This window comes from Drosophila santomea, chromosome 2L (assembly GCF_016746245.2).
Source record: "Drosophila santomea strain STO CAGO 1482 chromosome 2L, Prin_Dsan_1.1, whole genome shotgun sequence".
Taxonomy (NCBI): Eukaryota; Metazoa; Arthropoda; class Insecta; order Diptera; family Drosophilidae; genus Drosophila; species Drosophila santomea.
The window spans coordinates 12,231,278-12,243,812 of record NC_053016.2 but is presented as its reverse complement, the minus strand read 5'-3'; the positions used below and the strand labels follow the sequence as shown (position 1 = coordinate 12,243,812).

Sequence of the window (12,535 nt, the reverse complement as noted above, 5' to 3'; positions counted from 1 at the left end):
TTAGATTGCGACTAAAAGTCAGCGTTATCTGCGTCCATTTCATTGCTCCATTTTCGTGTTTTTGTTTTCACGAGGTTTTGCTTTAACCATCGGGTTAATGTGGCGTATGAGTGACGTTGCGTTAATGCAATTGAAATGGATATTTTGTGTACTGCAAATATTCTATTTATTCTGGCCATTAATTCATATTAACATGTCTGCATAAGAGGTATTAACATTTTCACAGAAAATGCTTATACTTAATGGCAAATGTATTTAACTGTAAAGAAATTCTTAAGCATCTACAATAATTGATTCCCATGCCTATTAAATGCCTTGTTTATAGATCTTTAGCATTCATGTAATCTTGTTTAAAATAAAGCCATAATTAATCTAGCTTTATTTAACTCTTCGTCTTTCAATTGTTTGAAAATACAACCGCCAAACCAATTTGACATCCCCGAAGGCAGTTAAACAAATCGCCTCCATCACAACACAAAATTGGCAAAAACTTATTATTCACTTTAACACACATTGGCACTGGAGCCTCAGAGGGAAACGAGCAGAGGACTTGATAGGTCCCATCCTCGAACATGCCGGGCCTCACTGAGCAAGTGATTGATTTTGGGGAGTCAGTGGGTCCTTGCTACTTGGTACTTGGTCCTTGGAGGCGGAGAGAGAGACAGCGAAGTGCCACTGGCAGGCGGTGCAGCTGTGAAGTGGGAATATAAGAGGATGGTAGCTGGTGAATTGAGAATGGCGGAGGAATTGGGGAAAACAGGAGGCCCAAGCCGAAAGACAAAGCGCGAACTGAAAGCACTCAACGATGAGGAGCTGCTCCTGTCAATCCTCGGCGGCGGTAGCCACTTAATGAATGGAAAGTCTCTCTAAACGCCGTCGAGATTGATGACGCACTTGATGCTGGCCCAGCTGCTCACTCGGAATCTCGTTCCGACTGCAAGTCGTACTCTCTGTCGAGTGTCCTTTTTATATAGTCAGTCAGGCAGTCAGTCATTCTGTTAGTCAGTCAGTCAGTCAGTCAGTTGGTCGGTTGATCGGTGGAGTGGTCTTGTCGCTACCTCTTCTCTGTTCCCTTTGCTCCATTCTGACTTTTGTGCGCTCGTCGCACTTAACCAACATTTTGTCATTTTGACAGCGAACACATGGCCCCGTCTGTCTCCTGTTTCCTCGCGAATCCTGGCCCAAATGCTGCTTAAGTGCGGCCAAGTAAAAAATTTGCATACTCAGCCAAAGCGACTAACGGCGAAGCCACTATGGTGTATATATAAGATTTTTCAATGCAGGTCTGTCTTCTTATCTGGCCACATCATTTTGGCCATAAAACTGCCGCAGTGATGGGGCACAACGCTTTTCTTGATTTTCCCAGAACCTTTCCAATTTTCTTTGTGTGTTGCGCGTGTTTCGCTTCACTGTTAATTTTGTGAATTTCACGGGGCTTTCAAGTGGCGTTTGCATTTCTTATTTAGCCTGGAAAGCGCTGAGTTGAGTCTTTCATTATATACTGTCTTTTTTGATTACTGCAATTGAATATTTTTATTAGCAAATTTTACCAATCAAATGTTTTTTTTAGAAAATTATAATAAGATACAGTAAAGTACTTGCGTCGTTCGAGTCAAAACAAAATTGTAATTAACCACAATTGATTTGAAAATAATAAAATAATATTTTGAAACCATCGAGGTGAAATGAAATACTCGAGGTTAGATTGTTTTCCTTGAGACTGATGAATTTGTTAAAGGAAAGCATTCAAGGTAAAATGTTAAATATTCTGCAACTAAAATTGCAATTGAAGTTTAAATCCTTGGCGAAATACTTGAGAAATTCTGTGCAACAAAAATATCTAATTAAATTTGCTTTTATCAAAGGAAAATTGTTTCGATGCTGGCGCACTTTGGCGTAACTGGAATTATGCCTCAAGTATTTCCATGTACATAAAATGCATTCTACATATACACGTACATAACTCTGAGCGTGTGTGTGTGTCTTGGGGGCACACAGCGCATTGCTGCACAAATATTAACCGAATAACGGTATGCATTTTACTCTACTAAAGTCCTTGGGATCTATTTTGTTTCCCTTTTACTTACAGTCAAAGGACAACGAGGTGCCGTGGGCCAAAAGCGGATAAGGACGATGGAAAGTGAAGCAAGGGAGTGCTAAAACCATAAACGAAAGAGAACAAACTCAGCTCTTAGTGCTGAAGAGCCAGGAAACCAGGTGGTTTCAGGTGAAAGTGCATCCTGCGCCCAAGTCTAATTAAAAGGAATTGCGCCGCGGGTACAAATTGCTCATACGCCGTGTGGATCGCGAGTGCTTTAGTGTCCGTATATACAGAAAAACATATGTGTGTGGCAGCATTTTGTATATAATCTAAAACATAAAACCCCTGAAAGCAATTCGAAAGGTGTTCACGTTCTTGTTCGATTTGCTGGCGGGCCGTCGAAGAATTAGTTTGGCATGCGGCTGCTGTTGCCACAACTGTTGCATGCAACATGGATGGCGAAAATCGGATCATACTCAATGTGGGCGGAATAAGGTGAGTTTGTTTAAACAAATTAAAAAGAGTTTTTAAAGGGCTTCAAATCCATTGCATAACAATCCACTGTAACCTTACCTTTGAACTTTAATCACAACCTCAAATTTTATAATCAAATACAATAATATCAGAAATATTTTCTTACTTGTAAACAAGTTATAAACGCTGTAGGGCTTCTCTGCAATATACCTAAAATCAATACAAATTTATTTAGTTTCATTTGGTTTCAAGGTTTCTTGCTTTTGAAGCCATAGATGGCATTGTTTATATTTATCTTAGGCATTGCCAAATCACGTAGCACATCCTGTTGATTTAATATATTCGCCATATTAGCCTAGTCGTAGTAACACACCAACGTTCAATCCAATTTTGCGCACTTGGACCATCGATACTGTGTTTTTGTTTGTTGGACAGGATATTGGGCCAGGATAGTTCCCATGTATTTCCGTCATTATTTGGGCATTGTGATTACGCCTGGCGAAACAATGGAAGCTGTTATCCTTGCCAACAATATGAAAGGGAAAAAATGAGAAAAACAAAATAGGGCTAGTAAAGTTGTTCACAACTTGCGTTACAACGGGAAATGTTGACTCTTGTGTTTGTGTTTCATTCCAGTTTCAGTGTGAGTTGCTGTATGTACTTTTATGTAAATAACTGTGCTGTGGCTTTGAGTTGTAAGCCCCATTATCAGCATCGTCATCGGGACCATCACCAGCAGCATCATCATCAAAATCATCATCATCAACATCATTTTCGTGTGTGGCTGTGCTTTTTTGGGGATTTTTATACATATTTATATGTACGTACATATGAAAACCTCCCTCGACTTGGTCCCCTGTCTGCTTGAGCGCACATTTCTGGCTGAGAGCATTTATCCAGCTGCAGATTTTCGGGCCTAGTTAATAATTTATGATTCCGTTAATGGGCAATGCGAAAGGGGCGATTAAGGGAAAAATCCCTTGATATTATTCCGTTGCTTCGCTTGCAGTTTTCTTTTCGGCAATTTAAATCACTTTTTTCGCGTTTTCAATTACATACATGGTACAGTAGTAAATCAGTTTTTTCCCATCACTGAACAGCGTGTTTTTGAAACCAGTTTAACCCTTACAAAGCGGGTTAATTTTATTGCTGGCAACATATTTTTACCGCTCGGTAAACCGCACTTTTGCTAAATTAACAATGCAATTGCAATTGCATCGTCATGCTATAAATTCTATTTCACTGGTTTTTTTTTTCCCTTCAACCGCAGTTGAAGACCACAAAAAAGAGAATGAAATATCAACGGAAAGTACCAAATTGTGGCAAAATACATTCTTGCGTGGGTGAACAATTCACATTCAAATCCACCACGCCCATAAAGCAAAGCCATTAAATTGACATATTTCTTTAAAAAATATATATAAAATGTACTGTGGCTTACAAAGAATCACTTGAATGTGGCGTCATCAGGCGGTTTGTGGGCAAAACACTGAAATACTGCACTTGTGTGTTAATTTAATGCCTTGCAAAAGGGGGGAAAAACTTTTAATTAGGAAGCAAATTCACATTTACACAGCTCTAATTCCACTTTTATAGTTAAACTATTACAAAGGCGTGTTTAGTAAAGCAAATCAGTGCATTGCAAATTGGAAGCTAAAAGCGTATTTACATATGCAGAGGGCACGTTATTGATTTCGGTTTTTTTTCCCAGTGGACAACTGCAAAATCAGTCCGTTACTGCTGCAAAAAAATATACGTAGTACGTACATAAATCTCAAACCGACATTTGCCATATAAATGGATGAAAGCTTTGGTTTGGGTCTCGCTTAAAGGACTGTGGAGACTGCAATAGCTGCGAAATGGGTGGAAAAGGGGGAGTTGTAATATGTCGCACTACTCGAATGCTTGTTTAAGTCCTGTCTGTGTTTCTGTGTGCGCGAGAATGTGTGTTTGTGTGTGTGCGATGGCATCCTTTTAGACCATACACACTTTGGTAGCATACTTATGCGGGCCAAGCAGGCTGACTGGCATCACGCTGTCAGCTGGCCGACGTTTTTAGCACAAATAATACATGGAAGCATTGTTCGTGTGAGCATTAAATAGAATACATTGCAGTGCGACTACATATGTATGTATGTATATTTGGTCCTAAGCTGTTTGCTATTTTCCCAAGTTTCGCATTCAGACCCAAAGTTGTCACCCTAAAGGGAACAGCAAGAAAATGCGCTTAAAATACTTGCGGCTCAGCGAAGCGGGAAAGCAGGTTAAGTTTTGTCGGCTTGTTCAACACAAGTAATTTGCGAATCACGGCTTAGAAATTCATCAAGGTGAGTGGCATATGATCCTTATTAGGAACCAACCGATAATCCACAGTTCATATTTGCATATTCGTGTGGAATCCAATTAGTGATGGTATTCAAATGATGCTTGTGTTTGCAAATCAATAGCGCTTCCAACATTACACATCAACGTAGTAGTTGCAAATGCAGCAGCTCTGTTGGAGTATTTGATTTTAAATTGTACATTTCTCTGCAACTGAAATGTTATGTTATAAATCCACTAAGCGCAAAATAACAAACAACATTCATTGCGGCTAACAACATTAATAGAAGAGGGATTAAACTATTAACTACTTGTGATTTAATGTAAATATAAAATATAAATGAGAGGTGACACAAATTGTTTTCTGCTTAACATTTGTATTAATGTTTTGTATTCTCTTAATTTATTTAATTGCAACAAATTTATAAACAAACCACATATACCAAACGGATTATTTCTTCTGGAGGATTGCTGGTTTCAATACATACTCCTGCGTTAACTTTAATCATGACTGGCAGAAAAAGCTTTTTATTAAGCCCAATAATAATAATAAATTGTATATATTCCGTCAAGTTCTCTGCGGCATCTGGATGTGTGATGATTATCATTGTGATTACGCGGCGTTTTCGGCCATAAAGGAAGAGAGGAGCAAGTATTGTATGGGCACTGGCTTGGGAATTGCTCGCTTTAAGGATGGGCGACTCCCAGATCCTGCTGCTCATCAACGCAGACAATTGCGCACTGATTGTATCTTTGATTCACGCACACATACGAGCCCACACACACAGGCACCCACACACTGGCAGTAAAGTTGCCACTGTGGCTGCCTTTCAACACAAATACATTATACTTAGTGCCGCTGGTTGTTTGTTTGTGATGCGCTGCGTATTTCCGCTGCCATTTTCTCCTCGCCATTGTTGGGACTTTCACTGCTTTCACCGCTTTCACTGCCATCTCTGCCTTCAAAATCCCTCTTCAATCTCACGCCATTGTGTGCGAATTAAACGAAATGGCTAATGAAAAGTTTAACAGTCAATAAATAAGGCTGTGGGCTGCGACATCAAACATCACAGTATCTGCTCTTGTCCTCTGAATAAAAGATAAATGTTGACTGATTCCCATTCATTAACTTTCATCTTAAAAGCTTTAATTTGTTTATAGGCCTAAGCTAAATGCTGTGCTGATAATTTTTTTTTTTACAGAATTTTAAAATCGGGTTTAAAAATGAAGTAAATCCAATAAATGCTAAAAGTCTGCTTTTAAACCCACTTTATGTTAAAATAAATCCCTTCAAAATAAAGATTGTAGTGAAGATATGCCATGTTGTTATATTTTACAGCTGCTTCTTATCCCTTGTAAAATCACATCGCTTTGCTCCTAATTGGTCAATTAACTTTGATATCGACTTGTTGAAATTACGTTTTAATTGCAATTAATGCGAAGAAAAATGTCTTATTGTCCCGCTGCTGCAAAGCGGAACAAATAAGTGGAAGGACGCTGTGGAGAATGACAAATTGCTGACAAGCATTCTGCGGCATTTGCTGCAGCACAATAAAAAAGCAAGAAGCTCAGTTGTGAAAAAAGAATAAGTGAAGGCAGAAGTGAAATGCAAATGCTCGTGCCGGTTTTACTGCTCAAGTAGCCGCTTAGTGGCAAGTGCCAAAGACAATGGCCAAAAGCGAGTGCTCCTGCCTCACACACACACAGTATCACTAGGAATCACAGGACCTGCTGCAGGAAAAGCAGGGAAAGCAGGAAAAGCGGGAAAAGCTGACAAAACCACCAGAACAAGAACAACAATTTAAAATCAACAGCTGCGCGTGTCCTAACACAAGAAGCACGAGAAAAGTTGAAGTAGCAACTCGAAATGCTTGCCATTCGCATTCTGCGTGTTTGCCTTTGTTTAAATAGCCAAGTTAAGGAGACGTGGCTGGGCGGAAATGGCAAAGTAATAAATAAATTTCCTGCTCTTTTGCTGTTTTATGTTTGGACCGCTTTATTGCGGCTTCGTCTGCAGCGCCTAACGCTTCATTAACTTTTTGGCTTTTAATATACTCGGCCAGACCGAAATCTTCGCCTTCCGCCCCCAATCATCTGCCGCCCCCCTTAACCCTCATGCCACCCATTGGTGTTGTTGTCACTCAGCCAGGCGTTCATCGAGGTCTCCTGCTGACTGTCAGCGTCCACGAAATTGGAAAACATTTTTTGGTTTCTTTTTTTTCCGTTTTCTTTTTTTGAAACTTCAGCGGAAAAAAGGGCCATAAAATAAATAAACACTGAAAACGAAACGAAAACGAATACCGCCTACGGTCTATACAAAATCAAAAGGAAAAAACCGAAAACCGCCACTTTAACCCTTTTGGGTGTCGAGGTGTGAGATTTAGTGACACTTTGGCTGGCGGGTATCTTTCGAGTGCCAGGCGCATTATAAGAAGTTTTAAAGCGGCCAGGGTCATAAAGGTTTAAAGTCACTGATTCATTTACTGTTTAAGGAATATTTAAAAATGCTTGAGTTTTGAGTTTTGCTCAAATCTTAAGCGAATTTATTCAAACTACTCCATGTCCATATGTCCATGTACATAAAATCACTGGTAATATTAGTTTCTTTAGAAAGCACTAAACACTCTTGAAAGTTAATAGTGCATGTAAAGGTTTTCATTTAAAATAGCTTAATATGGGATTGTATGTGATATCCAAATATGTTATTGACTTAGTTCCCGACCATTTAAAATGTAATACTTTGAATATCCTTGTTCCTCAACATCTTAAAGCTCACTTCAACTGCACTCATTTAATTTGCCTAAGTTTCACTAGGAGATTCAGCTATCCCAAAGTTGTGAAAGTTGTTTTGAAGTTAAATAAACTATATAAACGGAGACTGAATTCAGTGGCTCAACTCAAGAACTAACAAAAGGCAAAGAAACCAACTCAACTCATGGGTTAACTCCGCCGCTCGTGCATTCGAATGTGTATGTGTGTGGGTGTGAGTGTGTTTGTTTGTGTGTGTGCGTACTCGAGTGCGTTGAATGGTGTGTTTATATGCGGGGAACAATTTTTTAACCCAGAACAAAACAACGACGGCAAGGAAGACCGAGCTCAAAAAGTGAACAGAACCACAAAATCATATTGTAAGCCTTGTCAGCTGGCACACGCTTAGAAACACGCAGTCGTGCAGAGAAAGAAAAAACACGGACCTTTAAGTGGAAACGAAAATAAAATTAAATGGTATGGCTCTGAAAAATAATCTCTATTAACAATATTTGGATTCGGAGATGAAATTTAGTTATTAACTCATTTAGATACTTTTAGCAGCATAACACAATGACATGAATTTATTATATATAGAGATTGATTTGATATTATTTTTCTATATTTATTTATTAATTATAACTTTTATTTATTAATATTAAAAAAAAAATAAAATACCGACCTAATTTTTTACTTCTGAACTAAAAGTAAACGATTTATTTTGTAAATTATCTTGCCCATTTTTGAGGCAGATAATATTTTTCTACGTGCACACATGCGAGTATCTCTAGCTATTTCTATGCGTCCTTGTGCCAGGACTTCCGCTTCCCTTGCCCCTCCGCGTGTTATGCGTGTGTTATTTTAACAGCAATTTTAATGAAGCGCGAAACCGTTGAAATACAATTTGTAAAGCTGAGGGGCGGTGGATAAGGATGCGGCAGTGGGAGCGGAAAAACAAACTCAGAAATGTTTGTGCAAAGTGAGGGGGGGAGGGGGGTAGTATCTGTTCGGGCCAGGTCTTTTTCAGCCTCTGGTAGAGCCAAATAAAAATGGCTTGCAAACGCGTTTTGACTGCGGCCCTTGTGTTACTTTGTGACTCGCGAACGCGTTTTGTTCGCGAGTTTGTGCGAGTTAATTAAAAAGGGTTTTACAATCAGCGCACAAAGGTCTCCCCGGGGGGCGGGGGCTTTCCGTTGCCAAAGGAGAAAGTCTTCATATATTTCAATGTAATTTCGCCTAGGTCATGGGGGGCATTAGGAGTTATGGCTAAATTTGTTTTGTCGGCAGTCCCTTCATAAAGAACACAAGGCCGTTGCTGTACTTTCAACTTTCGGAAAAATTTCTAGGTGTTTTATTAGGCAGAGCAAAATAAGCCATTTTAAGGCCATTATTTTACTGTACGTAAACAAGGCATAAACGCAATTTCTTATTTAATGGAAAGCTGAGCACGTTTTATTCTAACAGCTAATCTTATGTGCTGCATTATTTAAAAATAAACTAGAACTTTACGAGTAACGATAACTACTACATATTTCCTATTAGTTGATTTTTATTGCTAAACATAAAACTGATCTGTTATACTGCAAATTGAGCTGGCCAATTTAAGTTCGACTTTAAAGCATGCCATAAACACTTTTGCGGATTCTAAGTGGTTTCTGCTTGTGTTCCGCAAACAAAAAAGTGTTCTTCCTTTGAAGCAGCGCTGCTTGTTGTTGCCATACTTTAGCAACGAAAGGACATTATTCGTTCCACGTTATCGCTCATTTTTGCCTCCTTTTAAAACCCGAGCGTTGTTTGCTTTGTGTTGGCCATGTTAGCTGTTCTGAGCGTCTAGTGCATCGCGGCTGCCTGTGCAAATATTTGAGCAAGTTAATAGCCAGGAGCAATGGCGATGGCGATGGTGATGGCAATGGCGGTGCACTGCCTGGCAACTCATCAGCCTCGCCAGCGTCTCGTCTGGCATTTGTGGCGCCCCCGGCATGCCCAGAAGATGCCGCGCGGCGTGGGTTCCGGCCCAAATGGGGTATATGGACATAAGCGTGTTCGCTGAATATGTAGGGGAAAAGGGGTACCACCAGCCCATCATCAATGGCTCTTCTCACGCCAATGCGCAATACACTTCCACTTTATGCACATTTCCGGACTAGCGCGGCAAACAAAAAAATGGGTGATGGGGCCACAGACAGAAGGAAACGAGCTCGGACATCTGGTACCTGGTAGATGCCGCAAACTCAATGACATAATTCAAATAAAACAATAACTATCCGAAAAACAGCTTACAAGAAAAAGTGCTTATGCTAAAAATGCAAACAATGGAAATATATTTACAGTAATATGATTTTTCATAAAAATATTAAAACACTTGTCACGAGCTTAAGCTAATATGCATAACTGGCTTAACTTCCGATTTTTTTACTATTTTAAAAATTTACCACTCCTTCAAAGCCAATGTGTCTGAGACACCTTGTCAAACGACGATTACAGGGTACACTGATGTTGCCGCCCTCGTGTGCGACATGTGTAACGGGGGGCGTGGCCAGGGGACGGACACGGAAATGGCATTGCATTCGGCAAACAACAAAGGCCCTGCAACAGTCGGCGAATTCTTAGAACCAGACGAGCTGGTTGTCGAGCAGTCGGATGATGTGTGGAAACGTTTCCATTTGAAGTGGCATCAAAGCCATCATCGTTTTCACTTTTGTTGCAGCAATGGAAACTGCTGCTGCCACTGCTGCCGATGTCGTTGCAACAGAATGTTGCTGGTGTGGCAGGATTACAAAGTTCCACCTTATTGACTGCAACGGCATTTCTGCGAATTTTTGCGCATTTTCACGCTATTGCCGTTGATGGCGTGAAAATCGATGGCATCTGCGGCGACCAAATCCGAAAAATGCGGGTTACAATGCATTTTTAATTACTGGCTTGATTTGGGCAGTGGATGAGGTCAATTAAGAGGCTTTAAATAAAATAACCAATCGATATTGATGCAGACACGTTTCAGCTATTTTTAACTATACATCTCATCTCCATGTGTTTCACATTTCCATTTCTCTATAGGTGTTAAAATAAAGCAAAGTAACGCTTGACTTTTAATTCAAAATACTTGTCAACTGAAGGCAACAAAGTGTGTTTGGATAGCTATTGAAATTTTATTTTCAAGCAGAAATTTGTACATTTCTAACGAATTTTTGGAACTGAGCAAATATTTTTTTTTGCAACGTGATTTAATTAAGCTGATTTTGAAAGCATAGACGAGCGTTGTGCAACGAGCAGCAGGACATACACATACTTCACATAAACAGGATACATAGGACACCGCTAGGATCATCATGCCACGAGGCAAGTTCGTGAACTACAAGGGTCGCACTCGCCAATTCACTTCGCCCGAGGAACTGCAGCAGGAGTCGGACGACGATAGCGACCAGGTCAGTAGCTCAGGGGCAAATGGCGAAGATAAAGAAGCAGCCGACGGCGGAGCCAGTTCATCATCCTCCATAACGAAGGATCGCAGCTTGCAAAAGACGACTCGCAATCAGAAGCTCACATCAGCTGTGGCCGCTGGAGAAGCCAGTTCCTCCGAGGATTGTGAAGAGGAAACTCGTGATGCCAAAAAGGGCGTGGCCTCACTCATCGAAATCGAGAATCCCAACCGGGTGGCCAAGAAGGGTCCACAAAAGGTCTCAGCCATTATGCTCGACCAATCCAAGCCGGGTCAATCCCGTCGCGGCCGAGATTCGGCCAAGGATCAGAGTGCACGTCAGCGTTATGAGAAACTCCATACCGCTGGTAAAACCACCGAGGCTAGAGCCGACTTGGCCAGATTGGCTCTGATCCGGCAGCAACGCGAGGAAACCGCCGCCAAGCGGGCGGCGGAGAAGAAGGCAGCCGGTATGGTCACCAAGAAGCCGTTTGCCAAGTAGAGAATCCATTCTTTTGGACCGACCTTCACTTCCGCAAACGGGAATGAATAAGACATTTTGAAACATTTAAAACAAACGCAAACATCATTTAATGGAGGGGGATGAAATTGTTTCAGAATAAATTCCCGTTAACAAGCATTCCAAATTATTATAGTTTTCCAAGCGTGTCTTTTGTAACTACAAATTCTTCAAAAGTAAATCAACTACTTTTTTACTATATAAATATGTAATATATTTAGAATTCAATATGTGGAGCGATTAAGCTTGTCACTTGTAGGTTAAAAGGGTTTTATTCATTATTTGTATTTATTCTCTCTGGTCACATTTTCTAGATTATATTCCTTTTTGACTAGAGCTTTTTGCATTTAGCCTATTTTGTCACCAGTTATCCCCTTTAAGCCCACTGTGCGTAAATCGCATTACGGCCATAGAATGTATCTGTGAGAGCATTTAGCCCGTTTAACGGAGGTAATAGGCCAACAACGAAGGGAAATCGCGTGGATGACACAGGGCGCGGGGGAGGCAGAGGGCTTTGGGGCAAAATGCTGACACATCTGGTCTGAAACTGGATCGTTGGCACTTTATTGGGTTAAGTGCGATGCAATTGCGTGGCTGAGTGCGTTGAACGCAATTTGATTTTTCACTTATGGGCACTTAAGCGATTTTCCAGCGATATGCGAGCGATTTTTAAATCGCGTCCAACGGAAAATATTCGTTGCATATTTTTGGGCAGCGAGAACTTAAGTTTCCTCCAAACATTTTAGAACTTGTTTACAGTGCTAATGATTGTTAAGCTTTTTGCACACCCTTCTCCACACTGTATTCGCCTTTTTGTTAGCCATCGATATATATTTTTTTGTTTTCTTCAGTTGGCTTATCTACGCCGTGTCCATGGCATTTTCCGACTAATGATCAAAGCGCTGGCATCTCCACGATGTCCCTTTGGGAATTGTTACTTTTCTTTTAGTATTTTCCCCTTTTTTGACAGTCCTCGGCCACTGAACATCACAATGTAATCGAGTGAAGACAC

The 12,535-nt window shown here is 40.5% G+C and overlaps 2 protein-coding genes across 6 annotated transcripts in view; both read left to right on the top strand.

Annotated features, from left to right (window-relative positions):
* The window catches only part of LOC120447028 (potassium voltage-gated channel protein Shaw), a 41,220-nt gene that overhangs the window by 7,031 nt on the left and 21,654 nt on the right, over positions 1 to 12,535 (top strand). For all 5 annotated transcript variants that reach the window (XM_039628380.2, XM_039628371.2, XM_039628362.2 and 2 more), the window contains exon 2: positions 2,090 to 2,536. In XM_039628380.2, coding sequence (XP_039484314.1) covers positions 2,493 to 2,536 — 44 coding nt within the window. In that variant the 5' untranslated portion in view covers positions 2,090 to 2,492. The remainder of the gene's footprint in view (positions 1 to 2,089; positions 2,537 to 12,535) is intronic.
* Positions 10,684 to 11,728, top strand: LOC120447050 (28 kDa heat- and acid-stable phosphoprotein). Its single transcript, XM_039628426.2, has one exon. It carries the CDS (start codon positions 10,915 to 10,917, stop codon positions 11,503 to 11,505), a length of 591 nt encoding a protein of 196 aa, XP_039484360.1. The 5' UTR covers positions 10,684 to 10,914; the 3' UTR covers positions 11,506 to 11,728.

What these genes read in the sequence shown, in the direction of transcription:
- LOC120447050 (XM_039628426.2), top strand. Translation starts at nt 10,915, where the DNA reads ATGCCACGAGGCAAGTTCGTGAACTACAAGGGTCGCACTCGCCAATTC.